This window comes from Triplophysa rosa, linkage group LG17 (genome assembly GCF_024868665.1).
Source record: "Triplophysa rosa linkage group LG17, Trosa_1v2, whole genome shotgun sequence".
In the NCBI taxonomy this organism is placed as follows: Eukaryota; Metazoa; Chordata; class Actinopteri; order Cypriniformes; family Nemacheilidae; genus Triplophysa; species Triplophysa rosa.
In genome coordinates, this window is record NC_079906.1 from 19,184,113 (window position 1) to 19,209,984 (window position 25,872).

General features: G+C 38.0%; 1 protein-coding gene across 2 annotated transcripts in view; it reads left to right on the plus strand.

Annotated features, from left to right (window-relative positions):
• fibcd1a (fibrinogen C domain containing 1a) overlaps positions 1–22,245 on the plus strand; it is a 102,179-nt gene extending 79,934 nt beyond the window's left edge. For both annotated transcript variants that reach the window (XM_057356590.1, XM_057356589.1), the window contains 2 exons: positions 9,475–9,654; positions 18,772–22,245. In XM_057356590.1, the coding sequence (XP_057212573.1) occupies positions 9,475–9,654; positions 18,772–19,034 (443 nt within the window). In that variant the 3' untranslated portion in view covers positions 19,035–22,245. The remainder of the gene's footprint in view (positions 1–9,474; positions 9,655–18,771) is intronic.
• The last annotated feature ends 3,627 nt before the right edge of the window (positions 22,246–25,872 follow it).

The window sequence follows — 25,872 nt, forward strand, 5'->3', positions numbered from 1 at the left end:
TCATAATTCCAGATATAAACCAAAAAGCGAGATTATAATTTTATTAATAGCAGCGTTAGGAGAGAGATTTAAATAGTTCTCATCCCCAACAGATCTCATCCCCCATTGACTCCCATAGTATTTATTTTTCCTATCTGGCAGTAAATGGTGGTTGAGATCTGTTTGTTTACTGACATTCTTCCAAATATCTTCCTTTGTGTTCAGCAGAACAAAGACATTTATACAGGTTTGGAACAACCGGGTGAGCAAATGATGACATACTTTTCATGTTTGGGTGAACTATCCTTTTAAGCTGCCTGAAATTTTAATAAAGTTTTTCTTCCAAACTGAATTGCAGAGAAAATTCAGATCTATTGGAATCAGTAGGCTCAAGTTATGATTTTAAACAGCTTACACAAAATACCAGACATATTATTTCCTTTCTTAAATATTGTGAGGCAATATTTAGGCTATTGTTTGTTGTGTTGACACTCAAAGCTGCAGTCCATAACTTTTCTTTTGTTAAAAAAGTACATTGATGTTTTTCCTTATACATTTCCCTGAAATGCAATGGTAAGCTTTTAAATAATGATGATTTTTCTACAGGGTCAAAAAGAGCAAAATGTTGGATTATAAATTAACCTGAACTGGGTTGTTTCAACCCAAAATGCTTGGTTGTTTTAACTCACTGTTGGGTCAAATATAAACTTTTTCTGGGTTCATTTAACCCAACGGTTGTGTTCGTTCCTTTCTGACTCAACAGGTTTATCCCTTTTTGTCAGATTCGATGTCAGTTTGACCACATTTGTCTTCAACCCACTATAAGTTCGTGAAGTAACCTGCAATGGTATGTTGTAAACAGAGATGGCTGTATAGAGGCAAACGTCACCGTCTTTACTGAAAACTACATAAAAGCTAAATATCTCTTGTTTGTAGCGACGTTATTGCCCAACACTGATTAATACCGTGCCAAAAAACACATGGGAACTCTGTGTATAATACAAGGAGGGGCCGTTCAGTGGTGTGGGAAATTAAAGCCGCATCAGCCGACTCTCTCTCTCTCTGTGGGTGACCTGCAGTAAAATGCAAGAGAATGTCCAGCCGCTCTTCTGTAGCACATTAGATCCATTATGCAGACCTTTAGAAACGCATTGGGTAAGATGGTTTATGTATAGTGGGACGAGTGAAAAGATAGTTTCCGTGCACCGTAGTATCCCATGTTCGTGAGTTGTTATTTATTGTGTCGGTCCCCACATGAATATGAGATTAAGATCATGATGGATTTGGCAATAGTCGTGTTCCTCCATCTTTATCAGTGCTAGTTCAAACATGTTCTGTTATCACGTCCGAAAATAGAATAAATACATTTTAAAGCCAGATAAAGCGTGTGCTAGTGACACGTTGAGATTTCACGTGTTTGACAGGTTTGCTGTGATTGAGGGCTTCGTATTTGTACAATATTTGCTTCCTTGGGAGATTAAACCATCGTAGTATGAGGTGCATGGTACAAAAAGGACAAAACAGCTTTAAGGTAATGTTTTTATTGGACAAAATGATGTGGCAAAAAGGCAAACAACAGCATATCAGGGAAATATATAAAATGCATGAAAAACAATAAGCTTGCTGAGATAAAGCATACCATAACTACAGTTGTATTTGTTATTATTAATATTTGTTAATCCTCAGTAGTAATATTTTCTAGCCATTCTCTTTGACTCAGAGAAAAGTTTCTATAATTTCTTGCCAAGCCTCCTTAAATTAAAGCTTGTAATACATATTCAATAATATATTTGTAAAGCAAAGACGTTGTTTTCCAAAGTTGGACATCACAGCCATTGCCCATGGCTGTACTGTAGATTAGATGCAATTACATTATAAAGGAGATAAGAGATGAAAATAGCTGGGGAAAAAAACATCAGCTAGAATCACTTCATGAGTTGTACGTGTTTTAGTGAGCGTGGCAATGAGAAGTCGTTCTAATGAAATGTTCATTTAATTTGGTGTATCGCATTAAAGGCAGTCATAGGCGATTACCCTTCACCGGTGCCACAGAACTCATTATGATTGTCTTTAATTGGATTGGTCAAGATTGTTTGAATGTCCAATAATATTAAAGCCGGTCTTTTTGTTCTACTGCTTCTGAAAACACGGTTTCCATGATCACCTCGGGAGGGAGGTCTGTATATGTTCTTATCAGTACTAAAACAACTGCATTGATGTACTTACAGATGCATATAGCAAACGCTCTGTGTACAGATGTTCAGCCCTAGGTTTAACACCTTTAGCAGATGTTTTCCAGCCTTTGTGTCTCTATAGCTCTGAGATTCATGGCCGTTATAGCCACAGAGGTGTTAGTGTCCCTCCATCCCATCTGGAGGTCTCTGCTCGAGCCACAGACAGATGGGCGGAGCTTGTGTAAGGCTAGGAAAGCTTTGCCTTCATCAGGCCACAGACATGATGTGGGTACATAAAGTATACACATACTGTAGATAACATTTCTGATTGTTGCTCAAAGGTAAAGTGGCTTATAACTGTTGGTCTAGGATCAGTTTAAATTCAGTACTTAAACCAATACTTTTACATTGCATGCATGCAGATAAGAAACATTTTCAGTTTTTACACTTTAAAAAAGAATAAAAGTAGTCTGTGAATTGAAATGTAATTTATATAATAATAACTACATTAATGTTAAGATAAAATATAGATGCAATGTGACGCATGAAATTAAAAATCACGCTCAAATATGAATTGTAGTATCAAATATGATTTCTTTTTGTTATTTTGACCAGCTTGTTAAGTTTTCATTTTCTATAAATAACAAATAAAATAACAATATTTTTATAAAATAAAATAAAACATATAAAAGTAAAATAAAACAAAACAATAAAATAAATAATAAAATTTATATAATATAATTTTTATTTGAAATGTTTGAGGAGAATGTGTCTCCAAAATGACATAACCAGTAGTCAATGTCCAAGTCTATTTTGGGAGCCAGATTTACCAGCCGTGAACTTTGTCGCATGTCACTGATATACAGTACCAACCAAACGCTTGACTAAAAAGTTTCTAATAATTTTAAAAATCTTTTCAGGATCTCAAGGTGTATCCTTAAATGTCTGAAATTACTGATGTAGACAAAAATATAATTGTGCCAACATATCAGTTTCTTTCGTTAGAAAACAAAGATTTTATTAAAAATATAGATTTTTAAAATGGATGACTTAGACCAAATAATGATGAAAGAGCAGCCAATAAGAGCCCAGCCAATAAGAGAGTGAACTCCTTCAATACTTTTTAAAAAGCTTCCCAGGGTGAGGCCTCAAGAAGCCGAATGATTAAATACCAAGAGAATGATTTATCAAATTCTAGTCAAAGAGCGGCTGCTTTAAATATGCTAAAATATAACGTAGTTTTGATTTATTTAAAATTGAAATAAAACAATGAGTAAGTCTATATATTCATTATTCAAACCTTTCAAAAGTAACATCCCTAAACTACAATCCACGTCTTCTTTTTATAGATATCATATTTTCCCCCTGCAATCGTTTTACCCTCAGTCTGTGCTCAGACACCACGGAGTCTGCTTTTCTGCACTGAAAATGTGAAAGTGAAAAACAAGAGCAGCATCAGGCCTAATTAAATCTCTTTTTCTTGATTTGCATATAATTGAGCTTAGTGTCTGAAAATGGAATTTTCCAAGACAGCTTGGCACAGACAGAGCTCTCACCCGGCGTTTCTTATGCAGACGGGTGTCGTGAAAATTAGCCCGTGTACGTGCTTCGATGTGGGGAGAGCCGGGGAAGGGACAGGCATGTTGGGTGTGATGATGATTCATCCTGCGGTGAACTGAAGATGCTGTGTCAATCCACTGTCAGGTGTTCAAAGACCCCTACGCCACGACCTCAGGGCGCACAGGGGGTGGTGCATTCACATCTGGAGAAAGGTGAATTTGGGTGTTTACTTGTGCGGTGTTCCCTCTGAGCTGCCGCGGAGATCTTCTGATGTTCTGATTCTGCAGAAAAGACATAAAAGAGTGGCAAATGGAGAGCTCGAATTGATTTTTTAAATCAGAGTTAAATTAATAGACATCGTTTCAACCGTCCATTGATTTTTAGTATGGAACTGAAACATTGCAGTGATTGATTTGTGGAACAAAGTACCATGGTAGATCAGAAATTTTAGATTCATAGCTGCAGCAAACGGGTTTACAAAAATAGTATTCATAGCTTTTTATACAATACAGCTTGTTTCAAGCAGCTTCTCAGTAATAAAGAAGAAAAAATGATCAAAACAGGAAAATAATGATCGATATTCAGTTCAATAGCACTTTCGGTGTTGCGAAACAAAATCGATTCAGCAATAAAGAAGCTTTGCTAAAACAGTGTTGTCATCATCCATTCCTTTATTGTATTGTTCTTTTCAAATAGCACAGGTTGGTACTTTTGGCGTATCTGCTCAGTTTCTCAAATAAAAATGTTGCTCTATGATAACAAACATAGGAATATGGAAATATAGGAAATATAGGAAACGTCGTTGGGAAGCCCATGCACAAAGCTCAAACCTCTCTTCTCGTGTCTTACTACAGCAGAGTGCAGGGGGCATCCATGCGAGACGCATCTCAGAACGGTTGCGGGGAGCGGCAAAGGCCTCGCTGAAACACAGATGGAGCACGTTGATTAAAAATTAATAGCAGAGGAAGGTAACTGCACGAGGGGAAAATGAGCGTAGCCTGACAGACAGAGAGAGTTCCGTCCTCCACTGGCACAGCTCAGCGTGAGAGCCTTCCATTTCACCATCACCATCCTTCAATTTTAATTGAAATTGGAATTGGTTTCTTTTTAAGATGCATCAGGATAATCAAAACATTGAATAATTTAGAGGCGGTAGGAGTTTTTCGGAAAACAGTTTGTGTTGGCCATTTCTTAAAGGAATATTTGACCAAAATAAACGTCATTTGTTTTTGCACTCTCGTGTGGTTTCAGACCAGTTCACTCTTAAAAAAAGATGCTACAAAAGGTTGTTCACAGCGATGCCAGAGAGAAAACAGTTTTAGTTTCCCAAAGAACCATTTAGCCAAAAGAACTATTTATTTTTTTACTCTTTTATGATATAAAGAACCTTGATGTTAAACGTTCTTTGGACGCTAAAGGTCCTTTATGGAACCATTGTGAAGCATAATTATTTTACAGAATGTATTATTTTTTTTCTTCTATACAATATCAACTTGCATTATAATTTTTTCTTCACAAGAGTAGAACGTGGCTTTAGACATATAGTCGTGTGGCAGTATATCGCCATCTACATTGAAAAAAAGAAACACAGGCTGTCTAATGTCCTTTATGTTTATCAGAAGAAAAGCATAACACTGAATAAATGATGATGGGAATTATTTTGTAAACGAATCATTTCTTTAATCTAACTGTTTGAATAATTTTTTAAAAAATGAAATGGTTTAAGCCTGACACAAAGTATTTTAAAGTTAAATGGCACTTTACGCACCACCTACACCTACTGTAAGCACTTTGTATTGATTCAGAGAAACATGTTCACTGTTTAATATACTGCATCTATTAAAAATGATTGTTTCTTGGGTTGAAAGAATCTCTCGAGATTACATTAAAGCCCTGTATGTAATTATGTAAATTCAGAGGAAACTCACAATTTAAACGTAACTACAGTACTTACGTTGCATCTGTGTTTGATGTCAGCGCATGTTAAATTTTAGGCTTGGAGATGTGTACATTTTCATTTCAATAGCCAAAATACATTCCCCTACATCAGTGGTTTCCAAACTGGGCTATGTGCACCCCCAGAGGTATGTGAGGTGATGATACGAATGCACTTAAATGCAAAATACGTTTTTAAAATTAAAGACTAAAATAAAATCCAAAACAAGTTCATATGTTTCTCATAGGCGACTCAATAAACAGTCTAAGCAAATCAACATATAGACAATCAGTATATCTTATTAATTTTTACAAATAACTGTAATTCGCTACACATTCTCTTGTGATTCCTGGAAAAATGAAAACCAATACCGGTTCCACTCATGACGCAGACGGCTATAGCTTTGAGGCATGTCGGTACATTTTCCTCCCTGTGGATCCTCTGATGCACCTCGAGAATGTGACGCTCGACTTAGAAACAAATTGTCTTTTTTTTCAAAATTCTATGATTTTGTTAAATAACCTGTTTAATGTAAGGGTGTTTCTATTAATTCAAATGTGTTTTATTATTTTAATTCTGATATATAATATTGTTCAATACATAAACTGTATGTGAGGGTCCATCTTTCTTAAAAAGTTGTTGTAGTGAAAGTGTTTTGTGTAGACAAAGACCAGAAATATGTGGTATGTGATACAGTTCATATTGGAAAAGTACATATTTTGTTAAACAACACTTCATTTTTCAAATGCATTTTAGTTTTTCTAGATGGATTTTTGGGGGTTTGTGAAAAAGCTAGACTCGTACATAAATCGTTCAATTTTTGTGAGTAAAAGCAAGGCCAAGATTTGTTTTACAAGAACAAGGTTATTGCGGATCAAACAAAACGCCGTCCATTATGATGCAAAGTAAGTGTTTAAAAGAAACATCTTTATTTATTCAATTCTCCCCAGGGATCTTTTGTAAATGCAAGCGAAACATCAAGCTCATCACCAATTTAAAAAAATCCAGAAAAATTGTTATTTGGTGCTTGTAAACCATATTTTGCCTTAGAAATAACCATTCGAGAGGTTTTGGGGTTTGTGTTTGGTTTTGCTGTGTTGTGTGGTGAATGTCAGATAAACTCCTCCCTGCAGGGTTTATTCACACCGCCGTTTTAGAGTAGATCAATGCATCCCAAAACCAGATCAAACTGGCTTTGTGTCAACACTGGCAGCTATATAAAGTCACCCTGAGAAGACTTCACATGCCTTGGAGTCAAACTCATACATATTCTTGAAACTACGTGCCCATCCCATGGCCAGTACAGTATTGTGGCTTCCAAGAGAGGAATGTATGATAAGGTCTGAATTGTTCATGTTATAGTGTTCCTGTAGCTCAATCTCGGAGAGCATTGTTGAACCAACTACCAACAATCATGGGTTCGATTCATGGAGAGCTGCAAATTGCTTTGGATAAAAGCCAAATGCATAAATGTAACATAAATGTAATGTGTCCTCTCCACTATTCAAATCGTCCCCGTTCCCCCAGTTCCCATCTGGTTTGGATTCCCGTCCCGGATTTTACATCTACAGTAGCGTTGACCCAAACCATAGTAAAGACTCGAACTCCACCATAAAGAGACCAAAACTGGCTACACTACGGTACTGTGAAATAATAGTGAGTCAAATGTTTTCAAGTACAGATTTAAGATCATATCACCCAGAGCAAAAAGACCACAGTTCTTTATCGGTTGAATGGGGACCCATTAAAGCACAGACTGATCATTCGCACATTAGTCTTTACATGTAAAACCGCCCGGACAGCCTGCCGTCCATAACGTGCCAGTCCTGATGTATTGCACCTCTGTGCCTCAGCTGTGTAGCATTTGTTGGTCCCTGGGTTGAAACAGAAATGACCTTCGAGTGCAAATGGCCCATCTATTTACTCAGCGCCGAGGCCATTAGAAGGGTGTTCGTGCTTAATAGACCCTGATGTCGTGCTCCACTGCCACTGAAGCTGTACCACACCAGCCCTCTTCCATTCAGAGCCATCATAACCATCCCTGCCATTATGCCAATATCTTCTGAACAAATGTTGGTCTATTCTGTAGGGCCGCAGGAAATTAAATCTCTGCTTCTCTCTGCAGCCAGTTAGATTCAAACGGTTGTTTTGTAGCGCTGGGACTTTGGCTTTTAAAGGTGTGATGTTAGACATGTTAGATGCTGGATGCTGCATTCGACACGCCCCCTTTTGAAGCTTGTATAAGTTTAACATTCCAGGTTTCCAAATATGGCCTTCCGGTGAACAAGGAGAATGATTTGAAGGCAGAAAGCATCTTAAAGTGTTCAGATTGGCTTATCAAGGATTCTGAGGACAGACACATTTTTTGTTTGAAGATTATAGAGTCTAGGGCATAGAGAGACGTGTTATTAAAGGCACTTATTTCAGTAATATTGATTGTTAAAAGGGACAGTTTGCATGTCATTCTTAAATAACAAAACTTTCTTACAAACCTTGAGTTTATTTCAAAGTTGATCTGAAATCTGTTTGATGTTTTTGGTTTGCCAGTCTGAAATGATTTCGCAGAAAAAAAAAACATGCAACTAACCATATAATCATGCATAGCAAGCAAAACAAAGAGGCTTATGCACTTTTAACAGGAAGGAGTAAATGGTTTCTATATCGGTTGTTGGTGTCTACAAAGTTCATACATCCATTCAGTCCCTTGGCATAAATGTATCAGGCATTTTTTGTATAATAAACAAGTTTGTTACAGTGTTGGTTTGGCAAAACCAGTTAAAGTGATAGTTCATCCAAAATTCCCCCTCGTGTTATTCCAAACCTGTATGACTTTCATTCTTCTGCAGAACACAAAAGAAGGTATTTTAAAGATCGTTGGCAACCAAACAACATTGACCCCCCTTTGACTTCAATTGTATCAACAAAAAACACTGAGACATTTCTCAAAATATCTTCTTTTGTGTTCCACAGAAGAATGAGTCACATACAGGTTTTGAACCACATGAAGGTGATTACTGATGACAGAATTTTATTCTTTGGGTGTTAAGAGTCACTGGCTTAGAGTGTTTTATATTTAATACAACCTCATTATGCTCTTTTTGTTTATTCCAAATCTCAGCTCTTGAAATTCCTATAGATATCTAACGGCCCATTGGCATCTTTTGCACACAGCATGCTGTTTTTTAAGCGACACATGCTCGGTTTTGTAAATATGGCACATGCAGCTAAAGTTCATTCACCTAACGCCCAAGCCAAACGTGTGTTGCGGTCCACAACAACTGAAACCCAGCAGCAAGCTACGTTTAGGCCTAGCAAAACTCTGCTGTATTGATTTTCTGTCCTGAGGGTGCAAGACATATGCCAGTGAACGGGCTACAATGGGAATTCATTTGTAGGCAAGCACATTAGTTTCCTGTCAAGCGCCTCGGTGAAGACGGGGTGGAATATTAAGAGCAGAATTTACTGGAATTGGGGTCTCCTGTTGGGATATTGATCCCTGGGAGTCCTTCAAGACGGGCCCAGTCAATGTGTCTCAATGTTATTGAGATGTTATGTCTTTAATAGCTCTGCCTCTTTGACACGCACACTGGACTGTTACAATATTACATCAGCTGCGACATTTATGATTTGCGTAAAAGTGTATTTTCTCTATATGTTTAACAGAAATAGAAAAAGTATTTTATCATTTATGAAATTACACACCTCTACATCAGTAAACCATCATTCAATATGGCAATGTTGCCCTTTCTGATTCTGCAACGTATGCATTCCTGCCCGCATGTTTATTCAAGCCCTTGTTATAAAGTTCATCTAAATCTTTTACAGGCATGAAACGGATCCATGCACTCACCATCCAAGCCAACTATGAGTTGAGGATTGACCTGGAGGACTTTGAGAACAGCACTTCTTTTGCTCATTACGGTTCTTTTGGAGTGGGTTTGTTCTCGGTTGATCCGGATGAGGACGGCTACCCACTGAGCGTCTCTGACTACTCGGGCACTGCAGGTACGTGCACGATTTCGTCTGTCTTTGTCTAAGAGTTCCTGTGCTAGCGTTTACCTGCTGTGTGGAGCGGACCCCATGTTTTTAGAATAAGAACTGTTACATTTATTGCAGAAAGCCATGGGTTATAGAGTATGGCTTTGCAAGCTCATTATTTCGAAGATATAAGATATTGGGAAATACAGTCGTGGACCTGCATTAATGTTTGTAGCATTGGTACGGGGGTGAGAAAATGAAATTAAATGAAGAGTTCATTTGCAAAAACAGATACCTTTCTCAGAATGTAAAAATCATGTTTTTGTATTATGCATTCCAAATAATATCAATCAAACTGCAGTTGGGTTGTTTTGATTAAGTAATAATAACTCAAAAACTACAGCTAACTAACACAATAAAACACAAAAAAACATGATTATATAATAAAAAACATGATCATTGAACATGCATTTTTGCAAGTTAACTCTTCAAATTTTCTCACAAACGTCGTTTTAAGAATTGCATGCAGCAAAATGCTGAAATATATTATAATATTTTGACAAATATAATTTTGTTATTTTATTTTTAAGGTCATTTTATATCTTTAATGCACAATAAATTAAATTGGCCAGGTTATGCTTTCTGCCCACAGATAGTGTATTTGTTTATAGATTTAAGGGTCATTCACATGGTACATGGTGAGCGGTGGAATTGCTGCGCGGCAGCCACCTTTAAGCCGATGTGGCTGCCGTTCACAAAAAGATAATAAAAAAAACAGCTACGCCTGCTGCAAAGAGCCGTGCCCGTGGAAGTTGCAGGATTTTGGATGCACGAGCACCGCCTACGCTCCGCCAACGAAACGTCCCACGTTTTGCTACTTACCGCATGTTTCCCTTTGAAAATGAACTAGACAATCGCGACTGCCGCATACCGTGTGAATCCACCATTACAGTCAAACCAAGACAACAAGCAAATTTACAGGCCGATTCATACTAACCCTGCTGAAAACAAAACGATATAGTGGTTATAGTGGGAATTGTATTGGTTTTAATGTAAACTATAATGGTGTTTACTGGTATGTGATGAATTCTATTGGTGGGATGTTATCGGCCAGATGGAAACCAATAGAACACCATTAAATCCTACTGGAATAATGACCGAAACACACTACAGAATGAAATTTTGTAATGGTATGGAAAAAGCTAATGGTTCATAATGGTATTTTAATGAAAACCATTATAATTTCTGTGATGATTTCTATAGGGTTTATACAGTCATACAGTATCATACAGTAGTTGTGTTGTGGAGTTTGCTGTTCTCTTAAATTTAGAATGTTTTTTTTTATTTTGTACTTAATCATTATCGTCCTTGGTGTGAACAAGCCTTAAACCCATGTGAATGTCTCATCAAAAGATTTATGTTGGCTATCATCTAAGTAATACATTACAATAATATTTAATCACAAAATAAACCTTGCATTTAGCAAAGCTTGCTAATTTTTGTGTTCAAACCAAGACCACATCAACGCTCACACGCACCAAACTTACTGCCCTGAACTGCACCCAGCAAAACAAAAGATCAGCCAAGAATAGAATCTATATCGGGAGAATCGCAAGACTAATTTAAAGTTTCCTGGCCCGTTGTCAGCACCGTTCAGATATATATTCCTGTGGCAAGCTAAGCAACGGGTCCACAGGTTATCGTCTGTGCGGGGGCAAAGTGATGAGCAATTCTCTATGCTTCACCTGTGCTGTTGCCGGGGCCTCTTTTTAACGTTAATTGGGTCCCGCACTCTATTATTCTCAGGTGTCTCTCCCCGAGCACTGCCCTCCTCGCTGGGGCCGGACGCAGACGTGACCTTCGCCGCGTGCCGGAAAGGGCACAGATAATGAAGCCGTAGAATACATCTTTGGCATCCCAATAAAGCAGACACTCCGCTTATTATGGGAGACATAAACAAACACACCCATTAACATAAATCAAGAGGAGAATACTGCCTCCACGCATCTAATTATCCAGACTGTGCTGGAGAAATCACGCCACATTGATTCCCAGCCTTATCAAATATATTTGCTTTTGGACTCTTGTGGCCGTGCTGTGATTGATGCATGTTGAAAACGCATGCGGCATTGCTGAAAGCATTACTGTACCGTATACATGCAACACCAGAGTTCTAGGTTCAATCCCAAGAAATCACATACTGACAAATGTATACCTTAAATGTCCTGTAATTCGCTTTGGATAGAGGCATGTGCCAAATGCATAAACATAAACATCAAATCGAGGTGAGCTGGGTGCCATTTTAAGAAACAAGCCTGTCCAAGTTTAATTTGTCCAAATGAAATGCCAAAAATGATGGCCCGTCAAGCATACAAGCTTATGCGTAATGGATTGAAGCGGTTTTGAAAATAGCGGGAGGCCGCTTGATGCTTGCCATTTTGTTTCCCTTGTTGTCGTATTTTGCATCAAAGTTTGTGAACCGTGATGACAGGTAGTTTTTAGAGGGATGGGCATTCTTATCTTAGAAATAATTTTATTGGGAATTTGTATTGTAGGCTAATTTGTATGATTCATAAATATTTGTGGTTTGTTACTCTGGAAGACAGAAAGTACATTTTACAAATCATCGCCTGGAATTAAGGTTCTATCACATTTTTGTCAAAATTGAGGTAATCACATATTCTTATTCTGTGACATCTTATTTACATTACATTATTTTTTTCTTCACATTGTGTACATTCTGGGACTTTTTTTAGAAAACAAAAAAGGTTTATAGTCAAATGGAATGCAAGAATATCTTAAAACTGTTCAGAATGCAGATAGAACCTTATAATTCTATGGCGACAACATGTATTTGTTAACCTGCTTTATAAGGGTTCACTAGATGACCTCAAAGCGAACAGATGTGGACTGAGAGTCACGAAAGCCTCCCATTTTGGTTTCACAGGCTCTTTTAAAGAGAGATCTCAGAGAAGCAACGTGTCAGAAAACAAACAAAAAGAAGACAAAAGAAATCAGGCGTGTAACGCAAAAGTTCTCAGGGCCAAACTGTTGCTCCTGGAGGGCAAGATTGTGAGACATCTTTGACACCTTTAATAACGTTTGTCAGACAAATTGCAAGACGGTCCTCAGAGTCCAACCGTCACAGAAATTAGAAAGAAAAAATTGTGACACAAGGTTACGAGTGAAAGGCACATTGTGGTCACGAAATCAGGTGTGAAAACAATTGAATGTGGCAGGCAACACCCGGCTTTCATATATTCTCACTTTATCTCCCTGTTGAAAAAAACTGCATATGCTGGTTAGGTAGGTTTTGAAGCATGGTAGCTGGTTTGTGCTGGTTTAAGCTGGTCATTAGGACCAGCACATGACCATCTTAAACCAGCACAAACCAGCTATCATGCTTCAAAACCTACCTAACCAGCATATGGTTGGCCACACATGTGTATCTGTAAATTTCAAAGTCAAAATTTGAAGTTTCAATGTGAATGTGTTTTGTACCATATTTACTGCAGTAATTGTAGCAAAAAATGTCAGTGCAAATTTTGACTTCGAATTTACTGATGCACATGTGTGGCCGACCTCTACAACTACAAATTCCACTCTCACAGGCGCTCAGTTGTTTTGCACCCAAAATATCTTCATAGACATAGACTCTTTTCCCAGATTTAGGCAAATGACTTAAATCTCGAAATGACTTAAATCTCGGGAAAAAAAAAAGAGACTTATGGGCTTGCCAATGGAGATCACACAGTACTGACCCATATTGTGATGTGAATATATTCTTATAGAAATAAAATGTTCAAATAAACAAATATTATATGAAACATTTTCTATACAAAATATTTGTAAGTTCTTCTGTGCCATTCTGTCATTATAAATATTAGCATTTAAGTAAATACAAGAAGAATATTTCGATATTCTTTTTCAGTCTAAATGTCAGATTCTGCACAACCTCATAAAGAATCTCATTCATTCAGGTCATCTCCCGGTGTCATCGCTGTTGTTAACGTGACTAATTTGTTGCTTGAAGATGTTTTGCTATTCATTTGAGGGACTTTCAGACATCCAAAACTATGCAAAATAGCTGTCTGAAAGTGTTTTAAGCGGCTTGCGTGCCGTGTGATTTCATAAAGTCACATTATTTCAATACGACACTGAAACCCTGTGGAGTTTATGATGAGCCAAATCCCAGAATCCTCTTCTTTTCATAAATTACTCTAATGCACTGTTATCAAATCTCTTGTTTTGTCTTTTGTGGTACATAAGCGTGCCGTTTTGTCTCACATGTGCCAGAATCTTCATATGAAAACTGCCTTCGGCGGAAATAAGGAGAGCATGCAGCCGTTTAATAAAAGGCCTGTGTGATAGCGTCGAGCAGGAGAGCTGAGCCGCAGCAGTGAGCTTTGAGAAGATATAATTACCTGAGATGAGTTTTTACACCCATGATGCCCTGATCTCTGTAAACACTTCGAGTACTAATACACTGGCAACTTCAAAGCGTGCTAATGACAGTTTTGCATCCGTACAGAAATGTTTTCACCGCCATTAGGGAGACCGCCGTACGAACCGAAATTGCATGTGAGCATTTGATTATTTTCTAACAATGCTTATCCAAGTTAGAGAGGTGTATAATTTCTCTCTGATGTTGCGGTGTTGTCTGTATTAATATAACATACTTAATGACTTGTAGCGCCCTCTTTAGCAGGTCTGTCCCAAGACGTTTCATAAAAGTCTGTGATGCATGCTTACAAAAGTCGATATTATTGAAAATTTTAATATGAATTTAAATATTTCTCTTCAAATTTACCCAAATCTAGATTATTTTACCTAAGCAATCTACATTTATTTTACTTCCAGGTATGAGAAGTTACTTTTCCTATTTAAAAAAATGGACATTGACTACCATAGTAGGAAAAATGGCAATGGTAGTCTAGGGGTGCGTTTACACTTGGCATTAACATGCGATCTCGGTGATCCGAACAAGCAGATCGGATCTTCAGACAATCAGGACACAGCGCGTTTACACTTGTCAACAAGTGGCTTCCACATCTGGACAACTGATAGGATCTCTATAGTTTCCCGCCCATTATTTTAATAAGCCTGCAATTTAAAAATAGCCCCGGTGCAGGGAGATTTCACACAACACGTATAACGGGGAGGATGAGCATGTTACAGATTTGATACGCAGCCATGTTGAACTCGAGGCAGCGGTGAAAAGTAAACCGCGGTTAAAACGATGAATGATCTTATATGTGAAAGTATAAGCAGAGGACGTTTGTAAAATGACACAAGCTTTTGTACTTGAGCTGTGGCGGGTTTCACTCGCGCGCACACACACACACACACACACACACAGACTCTAACGGTGTTTTTAAACACATCATTTGTTTATTCATGTCACAGACACATAAAATAATCACACAAGTAGGCCGAAGTTCCTATGATCAAAAGCGACCACTTACATCGTTCTCATCTATTTGGGTTGGTTCAGCTGAAAGTGACAGCGTGTCGTTTCTTTGGACTGCGCCCTAAATAGCGTGCTTACTGACATCAGCTATTAGCAAAACTATACAATCTTGTTTCTGTGTGTAAATGATATACGGTGTATTCAGAGCTCCGTTTCAAGCTGCCCGTCTGCCGCTTAATCTGTCTTCCGGGGACGGTACTTTCGAGTCAGATCCGTGGGCGTGGCTTGTTGGTTTTGACTAAATCTTTGGCGTTTCAAGTCTTACGAAACCTTTACCCTAACCCACACCCTAACCCTAACCTTACTCTAACCATCTAAACTACCTATGATTGTTAAAATTGATGAAAAAACACGTTTGGGTGATGACGTCAGACTCGAAACACCAAGGATTTAATGAGAGCCGTACGAGACACAAGCGGCAGCAGCCCTCGGGGAACCGGAGAGTTGATTACGCTGTATAGGCTACAGTAAACACACACACACACGTATGTTAGAAACAAGCTGGTATAGTGTTGCCATTCGTGTCTGTGACATGAAAATAAACAAATGACGCGTTTTAAGCTGGCGCTGTGTGTGCTAGTCAACGCCATTCATGGCAGTCACAAATACAGCGACGATACAGCTGAAGTGGTCAAGTAAAACATCTCGTGTGATTTGACATAAATCCTCTGTAGGTTAAAGTATCCATGATCATTTCGTGGGAAAATGAACGACTGCAATGTTCGTGAGCAAGAGTAAACTGTCCGCTGCATTTATCAGATGCTCCGCAGTCTGACAGGTTTCGGACAGACGAGAGAATAATGATAGCGGGCGGGGTTTTCTGTGAAATTGTACCGGTAAATGTAGATAAACTGTCTGGATTGCGTTTACATTACACTGAGATCCGATCACAATGCGTCCTCGACTACCTCTGGATCAGGACACGCTGATCGGATGACATTCCGATCAGAAGCGTGTTTACACTTGTCTTTTCAATGTGTATGTGGACAACATCCAGATACAGGTCGCATGTTAATGCCAAGTGTAAATGCACCCAAAAGTGCCCCAGAACTGTTTGCTTTCCTACTGGGGACGTGGCGGTGATACCGGTAGTACCGGTGACACCGGGGGTAAGGGGTTTGCTGTGGAGTGTTCAAAGATGCGGCCGTGCGCATGACGCATTTTACTTTGTTTTGAATTAGCGGCAATTTGGGAACGGCAATTGCTTGAATTAATGGTGGGTCAATATCTTTCTTAAAGGGGAACTCCGCCCAAAAATGAAAATTCTGCCATTAATTACTCACCCTCAAGTAGTTTAACATCCCTTGGACCTCCGTTTTTACCCAGAATGCAAATTAAGGTAGTTTTGGAAGTTTTGGAAGCTTTCTGACTCCTCTATAGATTGCAACGCCACCAAACTTTTCATTTTGGGGCGGAGTTCCCCTTTAATAAAAACGCACAAAACTACAAAAAAGTACAATGACATTTGCTTATAGTAAACACAGACCTTACAAAACGAATAACCACTGCACACACTATGCAAACAATAAGAAAACGTAACGAATAATCACGACACACATCAAGCAAAAAATAAATAAGAAAAGAAATTAAAAAACCTTTACGTTAAATAAGTTGCCTATATTAACAAAACCAGGATTCACGGCACACACTGTGCAAAAAACAAATGAAAGTGTTGAACTAGTGTTCATGAGAACACATAAATTTATACAAAACAACTTTAGGGTCAGTAAATGCAGACAGAATTTTTATTTTTGAATGAACTGTTCCATTAAATCCATCTGCCATCATAAACTTGTTTTAGCTTGAAAATGCACGAACAGCGAGCTTCTGACGGCACTGTCGCTAATTTAAGCTCCATTTTCCAGACGGGTTGATTTCTGCCAGTTCCATCTCCACAGCTGTTCATTTCGATCTCCTTTAAGACTCCAGGTGCTGTCATTTTACCCAGCCGTCATTTCGCCAACTCCTTACCTTCCGGACCGCGATGATGAATGTACGAGATGCCCGAAACGGGTTTATGATGTGTAACACACTTTACGATATGACATAACAGCATCAATTGGATCACCAATAAAACGCCTATCAGGATGCATGTTGCAGCAAAGTAGAATTAGAGCTGGAGAAGGCAGGAGGGTTTTACTGCAAGCCTGGCAATAAAAAGCTGATCCTGTCGGTGGTACAGACCCAGCGCAGCCTGAGTGAACGGAGGCAGAAAACTGGGATTAGATTAGCCTAGCTGCACTGCAACATTACATCTGTGAGACATACATCACACGGCTTAATAAGGCCACATTAGATGCGCAGCCGCTCTGCAGTTTCTCTGTCTCTCCGCACAACAACTGGCATATCCGATTGTAAACATACAGAGATGATTGTGATTTGTAATATGTTTCCAGTCCAGCACATGAGCCTGTAGCCATTACTTTCAACACTGTTATTGTAAATGCTTATGCAGTGCTTAAGGTTAGACATTTAAACGCATATTAAAATTCAGTGTGTTATTGCTATTTTTCAGGAGAGGTGTGCTATTACTTTTATAAGTGGAATACATATTTTGCCAGACTGATGAATGCCTTAGCTAGCACCCAGAACTTCATAGCAAATGCATAGCAACAACTAACAACCTCCCATAATATCCTAGCAGCCACATAGAACACCCTTGGAGCCACCCAAAACACCTTAGCAACTACATAGCAACAATAAACAACCACCCAGAACATCTTAGCAACCACACAGGACACTCATGCAACCACCCAGAACACCATAGCAACAACTAGCAACCTCCTGGAACATACTAGCAACCACACAAAACGCTCTTGCAGCCACCCAGAACACCATAGCAACAACTAGCAACCTCCCAGAACATACTAGCAACCACACAAAACGCTCTTGCAACCACCCAGAACACCATAGCAACAACTAGCAACCTCCCAGAACATACTAGCAACCACACAGAACGCCCTTTTAGCCACCCTGAAAACCACAGCAACAACTAGCAACCTCCTAGAACGCCCCAGCAACCACACAGAATGCCCTTTCAGCCACCCAGAGAACCTTAGCAACTGCATAGCAACAAGCTGAATAACTTGAGACACTTTAGCAACCTCTCAGCAACGCCCCTGCAAACCATCCAGTGCTGCCAAGTTTCTGCTTAGTAACTCATTATGAAACTCATTTGCAACCATATAAATATTTTGAAGTGGACTTTTTAATCTTTTTATAAATAAATATGATAGATATTGAATATATATTTATAATATTTCGATTTTTGTCATTTTATTTATTATATTGCTTTATAGGTTCAATATATTTTATATTTCAATTTTAGTTTAGTTTTTATAGTTTAATCATTTTAGTGTGCCAACTTAAACTAGTTTTTTCAACAACAAAAAGGTTAACAGAAACTGTTTAATAGTTGACATCAAAAGCCCTGCGTCAGTTTATTTGAAAATATAGCGTTTTGCAGTGTATTTTTATCATTATTAGAGTATGCCACAATATATTTTCATAGTCATATAAACTGTCCTTGATGCTATTAAAAAAAGCCGTTACAGTTGAGTGACTTTCTTCTGTTTATGTCTCTTTTCTCCTACATCTCTGTCTTTCACATACTCGCTCTTTCACCCTGTCTTTGTCAATCTTTCTCCCCATCACACATTGATCTGTTGCTGCAGGCGACTCGCTGCTCAAACACAACGGAATGAAATTCACCACTAAGGACAAAGACAACGACCACTCGGAGAATAACTGCGCGTCCTTCTACCACGGCGCCTGGTGGTACCGCAACTGCCACACCTCCAACCTCAACGGACAGTATCTGCGCGGCCAGCACACCTCCTACGCCGACGGCATCGAGTGGTCGTCCTGGACGGGCTGGCAGTACTCGCTGAAGTTCACGGAGATGAAGATCAGGCCTACGAAGGAGGAGAATAAATGAGCGAGAACTGGAGAACTCAAGGAGAAGCGCAAAGAGGAACTCTGTAGGTGTTAGAGACACTAAACGCAGAAAACCAAGAACTTTTTGTCATGATTCTGTTCGATCCCTTTTCCCCACCCTCTCCACCTTGTAGTGTTTGTGCTGACGCCCGGAGGGCCGCTGTTTTTCTCTTGATCCATTGGTCGCATCTCTAAATATTATTATGAAAGATTGCAGGTATTGTCTAAAAAGTACTTATGGATAAAAAATAGTTGTTGTCTAAAAAAAGGGAAAAAAATACAACAAAAAACTTTCTGTAGCTGTGAAATTTAGCAAAGAACGTGTAGCTTTTCATAACAATGAATACTTTTAACTCCTCACAAACATCTGACGGTATGACAGGCTGTGTTGTGTTATTTTCGGTTTGTGCTTGATGGAATTATTCACCCAAAAATGACATACAGTAATTTACTCACCGCCGTGTCGTTCCACGACGGTCTGTTTTTTGTTTTTCCATGGAACAGGAAAAAACTTTAGTGCTTCTCGATCATTTCCATGCAAGAACGTATAACTCAAGCTTTTTCTTACGTAAAAAAAACCCTGTAAAAATAGTTATACTAGTAATAGTAATAGTTTCCACACCAGGAAGGTGAGATTTCAGGATTTTTTTTTAATTCTCTGTTTCTTACATTATCATATAGTTTTTGAACACTTGAGATGTCGTCACAAGGCCTGTATTTATGTTTGTTTTTAAAGCTTAAAGTCTTTAAATGCGTCTTCATTCGTTGAATTTGAATAGAAAACTTGAAAAGAAAATGTTCGAGATCACCAGTTCGGATCAACACGAGGGTGAGTAAATGATTAAAGGATTACTTCACCCAAAGATGAAAATTCTTTCATCAAACACTTGTAGCTAACATAACAAGGATGCATTGGTGTGTTCGACCGCTGCTGTAATACCTGGAAGGTAAAATACGTTATTGACCAGCCAGCAGGGATGCACAAAGAGAATATGTGTCACTGTGGGGGCTTTCAAGTGATGGACCAACACAGACACATTATTCACTCTGACAGGTGGGTTGTAAGCGGATGTGCCGGCCATTGGATGGTTTATCAACAAAGAAGCAGAACTTACAAATGAACCCTTTGGTGTTGTTGTCTGTTAGGAGAGCTGATGGACTTTATCTTATGCTCTGGTTGGCACGCGTGGCAATAGGTCTCAACAGGCCAGAATGACCTGAGTTGTCAAAGAGACCATCAGATGCGAATTCAAAGGTTGGACCATTTTTGTTGTTGAGAACAGACTACTTGTTGTGAAGCATTAGTAAAGTCATCCTACAGGTCATTTTGGTACATCAGATGTCCACCAATGTATGATCTTTTGCTCTATTCATTTTATTTTTTTCTCAAATCTTGATGTTTTTGACTAAATATTGAATGAAATATTTTATTGTAAAATGTCATCAAAGCCATGAGCATCTTCTTTCATGTTCTGTAACAGGAGGAAAATTATTTGTTTTATTTTTGTGAGAACTATTCCTTTATCTGCTGCTGGTTTAAAAACATTAAAATTAAAAACATTTGCCCCGTTTTTGTTTGCTTGTTTTCTAGCTATGCAGTCCCGACCAAACTCACTTTGCTGGATATGTTATTTATTTACAATATTGACAATGTGGGTATTGATCTTTATCCAAACTATCATCTTACAGTGTTACCTGTTTACTTGTTATCATTTTTGTGTCATTACATTAGGTTTGAGAATGAACACCTTTTAAAACATGTTCTGTATCAGCCTGCTGTTTTATTTGTATGTAAAATGACCACAAGAGCTAGTGTTGCATTGTTTAAAATGTGAAAATGGGTTTCATAACTTTATTTGTATCTTTATATTTGTTGTGATTGTGCACTGGTTATACTGTCAGAAATGAACGTTGTCTGCACTTTTAAAAAAAACGAACAAAAACGGTCATTTCTGTTTGAAAAAGGATTACAATCACTTTTATCAGAGGGAATTCAAAGACGTCGCTGTATGTACTAAAGGAAAACTTTTCCTGTAATGTTTTGAGAATGAAAAGCCGGCTTGCTTCACTGTTTATCCATATTAAATGGTTTACTAATATTGGGAAAAACCTCTTGCAAAAAAACAATTCGCCAAAGTCGATGGAATTTAAAGCTACAACAGAATGTACAGATGTCACAGCCCCATGAGAAGTCGCGTGCTCAGCCGAGCTGGCACATTATCTCTTTCATTGAAAGCAACCGCAGCTATTGCAAAGCAAAGAAATTTCTGTGAGATGAAACTGTTTAAGGTCAACACTGCGGGAGTTTCACAGTCGATTCCAAAGGAAAGCCATAGGAGGGATTTAAATGCTGTCCTCATACTAGCATGCACATTTAAAACATAAGGTAAATGCTAATAAAATTCATCATCACACCCCACTATGCCATGTTGTCCTGCTCTCTGCAGGTATATTAAAAAATGTGGGTTTCTGAGGGGGTGAAACCGATAGATGTGAGATGGAATGCAATGAGAGAGATTATCTGTTTTGTTGTGCTAAAGGATACAATGTTCTAGACAGCACGAGCTTGTGGCAAAACACTGATTCTCAGTTGGTGACCCCAGTTGATCATTGTGAACTTGTTGGAACCCAGAAACACCTGCTGTTGGCTCTTTAAACTACAGCTGTCTACTGAGGGTACTTACAAGTCATCTATCTCTGTAAATGATTTAACAGTGAAATCACAGTGTGATTTCTGTGCCACTAGCATCATCAAACACAATTGCATCAGTTATTAAAACAGGTTTTCTGAACACTCCTGCCACCTGCCATTGGTCAAACAAGACAGTCCCTTCTAAACACATTCCATTGGTTGAGCTCTGTAGAATGTGAAAACAAGTGGAGAATTTTTTTTTGACTTTTTTAATTCTAACTTTTTTCAGAGAAGTAAACATCAACATGATATAGGAGAAAATATTTTATCATAAAAATAACAGAGTATAACTCTCTGTCATCCCCAAACCCTCAACCCCGTTCATTTTGACCAGCTATAAAAAAGTGATTTTTTTTTGGTATGCTTCATTACATTATTATGGGCTCGTATTCCAGCCGTTTTTAGGTCTGACAGCAACGGTACAATTATTCCTTGTTTTTGTTGATCCTTGATGTGTTTGATGTTCAGAGTGACATTTAATAAACATCCACAATTTCTAACATGCTTTAATCTGGTAACTGAATGGTTTCTGTGAGCAAACTAATTCTTCCCCAAAGTCCCCTTGAAGTCATGATCCACTTCACTTCAAAAAAAATGAATATTGAATGACAAAAGTATGGCTTGTTTTTTTTCCACTATTGGAATTGGTTGGATCTAGAAAAGTAGGCATTTCATTCTGCCAGCAGATTGATAGTTGGATGGGTGGGGTTAAGAGATGTTCTGCCCAAGTCGTCAAACTGACATCATCAAAAAAGGATTGCCACACTAGAGAGGAAGATTTTGATTGAAAGTATAAAAAAATATGAATTGACTTGCAGAAATTAATTCACCACCTAACTAGTAACATGCTAACAAAGTAGGGTCAATTATGATTTCATAGGGACCTTAACAGATCTGGAGTGAATGCCAGCTGGGGTCAGTCCATTAGTTGGTATTGGACTAGATAGGCCAAGAATAGATCCCTAACATTTTTATGTGAATATTCAGTCTTACTGAAATATTTACAAGTGTGGCACAGCCCAGATGGCATAATGGGCATCTCAACTGCTCATTGTTTCAGGGGTTTGGTGAAAATATATGACATTAAATAGACAATATGATTGATTTGCTTTGTTTAGGAATACAGAAGGAAAACTGTTTATTACCAGCAATCATGCAACACTACGGTAAGGAGACAGCAGCCTCATATACTGTACTTTATATACTGCAAAAATGTCTTATTGTTATTTAATGTTTACTGCTAAAATCAGGGTTTTAATCTAGACATTTAGCATTTGGATTTAACAGGGTTGGAAAAATACCCATCTGATTATAAATAAATAAACAAATACAACTGCTTATATATAGGCTAATGATTAACTTTAAAATATAAACTCACAAGAAACATTACGTTTATTACATTCAAAATACTAAAAACACACCAAAATTGTTTTTTCTTGTTTAATATATAATTTATTTTATGTATTATTATTTAATTTTATTTAATTATTAATTTATTTACTTATTTGAGCTGAAACATGTCCTTGACTGGTTTTGTGGCATTAACTCAGGCACACATATTATGTGCAATAAAGGTTTCTCAAGGAACAACACTCGGAGTATCTACAGAATGGTTCAGGAAATGTTCAAATGATGTGCATGTGATCAGCAATTGAACGCAGAGCTATGAATCAAAATAAAGCTCACAATGCATCACAAGCGAGAGCTGTGCTGATTGAACACTTCAGATATTCAACACTCAGCAAGTCATAAACACATCTGGGCCCTTATCTGCCTCCCCCAATATCCTAAACGCCCATACCGGCCTGACAGATTTACAGAAGATGCTCCCCGTACACTCTGCTTCTCTGTTTTCAGCCCGCTAGACATCGTTTAGGCCTCCGATCGATTAGCCCCAATGCATTTTTGGCTTTTGCATCATGAAGTTTCGGTATTATTGAATTGCATCTCCTCATCGTGATTCATGGGGGTGCAAATCGTCTCCTTTTCCGCAGAAACCTCTCAGGCCTCTCGCAAGCCACCTGCTCTAGTCATTTTGATGCACTGGTCCCTCATGTGATTGCTGTTTAATGAAAAACAGGCCAGCATGGCCCTGGTCTCCTATTATGTGATAATTGATTTGAAGTGAAGAATGTGCCTCGTAGAGGTGAATAGTTTTACCCAAGTCATTAATCCCCTCAACCAGATATTGAAACCCCCTGACCGCCCTCTTTGGCAAAAAAAAGATCTCTATTTCTCTCTCGTTCCCTTGCACCCTTGTTTTGTAATCTGTTATAGTTTTGATTTAGCTCATTTAACACTCTGATATGCTGCCGTTTATGCTCGCATTATTTCATAGTGTTACACCAGACCGTCATGTTACTTTCAGAATGAATGTTTGTCATTAACAGTGTTGGGTAAGTTACTCTGAAAAAGTAATTAATTACTAGTTACTAATTACACATTCGATAATGTAATTAGATTACTGTACAAGTTACTCTCTTCAAAAAGTATTTAATTACTTATTACTAATTACTTTCTATATCCTACATCAACCTTGATGAGTTAAGTGATTCAAGGATAGACATGAAACGGCTCTTTTAATTCATTCAAATAAATAATATTAAACTACATAAAGTATTATTATTAATTACAAATGTGAGAATTATACATTAAAGCACGGATTTTAAAGTTAGACTTTGAATTTTGATGTCAATTCCTCTTTTGCACACACACATATTACACAAAGTATTTAGTTTAATTACATTAGAAGTAACTGTAATTAAATTACAGAAAAAATAAGAGGAATCCCTAACTTTACTTTTTCAAGGGAAAAGTAATTAAATTACAGTAACTAATTACTTAGTAACTAGTTACACCCAACACTGGTCATTAACACGTTTGGAAATAAGGTGTAGACACAAAGACTATTAGAAGTAACTTTATTTTCAATTATAATAAAAAAACCGTAAGCATAATAATGTATCTGTTATATTTTTTTTGTTTAGAATTATTTTTCTTCTGGATTAGTCTCTGATCAAACATTGAAAAAGTTTTCTTTGCTCACAGAAAGGGAGCAGATTCAGTTTTTTCCATTTTCTCATAATATTAAATGATGCACATACAATTAACGTAGTCAATAATATACTGTGTGATGTTTATCTGGCTGAGTGCTTCAATAATGTGAGGCAATGTACTGTAAATGAATCATAAACTCTTTAGGTCGATTAGATCCAGTCGTGAAAGCCAGAGATGTGATTCAAACATAAAAGGTTTTACAGAAAATTAATTTCCCATTCGGTTTCGGTGCCATTCAGAGCAAAACAACAGCAGTTTGGTCAAACCTCCATCCCGAGATTCTAATCCATGTGCTCATTTCGCAAACTGAAAGCAACCTTTAAGATTCTTTAGACTTGGACATTACGACAAAAACGTCATTGGTGTGCACGAAAGCTTGTTTTTATGGTGGTATATAGGATAAATGAGAACACTGTACGCAAGAAAAGAAAATAATCGACGAAATAAATTATTATTCAGAGCATACTGGTTTTATATCTTTTTTTGTGGTTACACGACAATAGCATGTCCAACTCATCAGGTTTATGATTAACAAGCGTGGATGAACATGAAAAATAACAAACGCTTGTCCACCGCATAAGAACCGCAAGTAGTTTCTTTTTTACAGGGAATTTCCGTGTCACCGGATATGCTGGTGAACTTTAATCAAATTCTAAGAAAGAGAGCTAGTGAGTAAGAGAGACAGCGCGCGAGCGTGTGTCAAAACTTGTGAATTGTATATGTAAGCACAAGACGTCTTCTTACCTTTACTGTGTTCTTGCGCATCATTGGTGCGTACTAAGTAGGCAGCGCACTAGGTTTTGAAACACATCCACTTTGTGTTCTAAAACGTTTTATTCACTCCCAGTTGCCCAATCGATCAAATGTTCTCGCTTTTCACGCATCAAAGCGTTGTTAACCATTATCAACCCATGATAATATGGTTAGTAAAGGACCGGAAAGATCGCGCGACAATTTTACTCACACGAAGCGCGCAGATTTCCGGGTGTTTGTGATGTGGGGGAACCCCGTGGTGAATTTTTGTTCTATCGTGGGTACATAGCAAAAAGTCAAAAGCATATCAATATGTCATCATAACGTGTTTGTACAG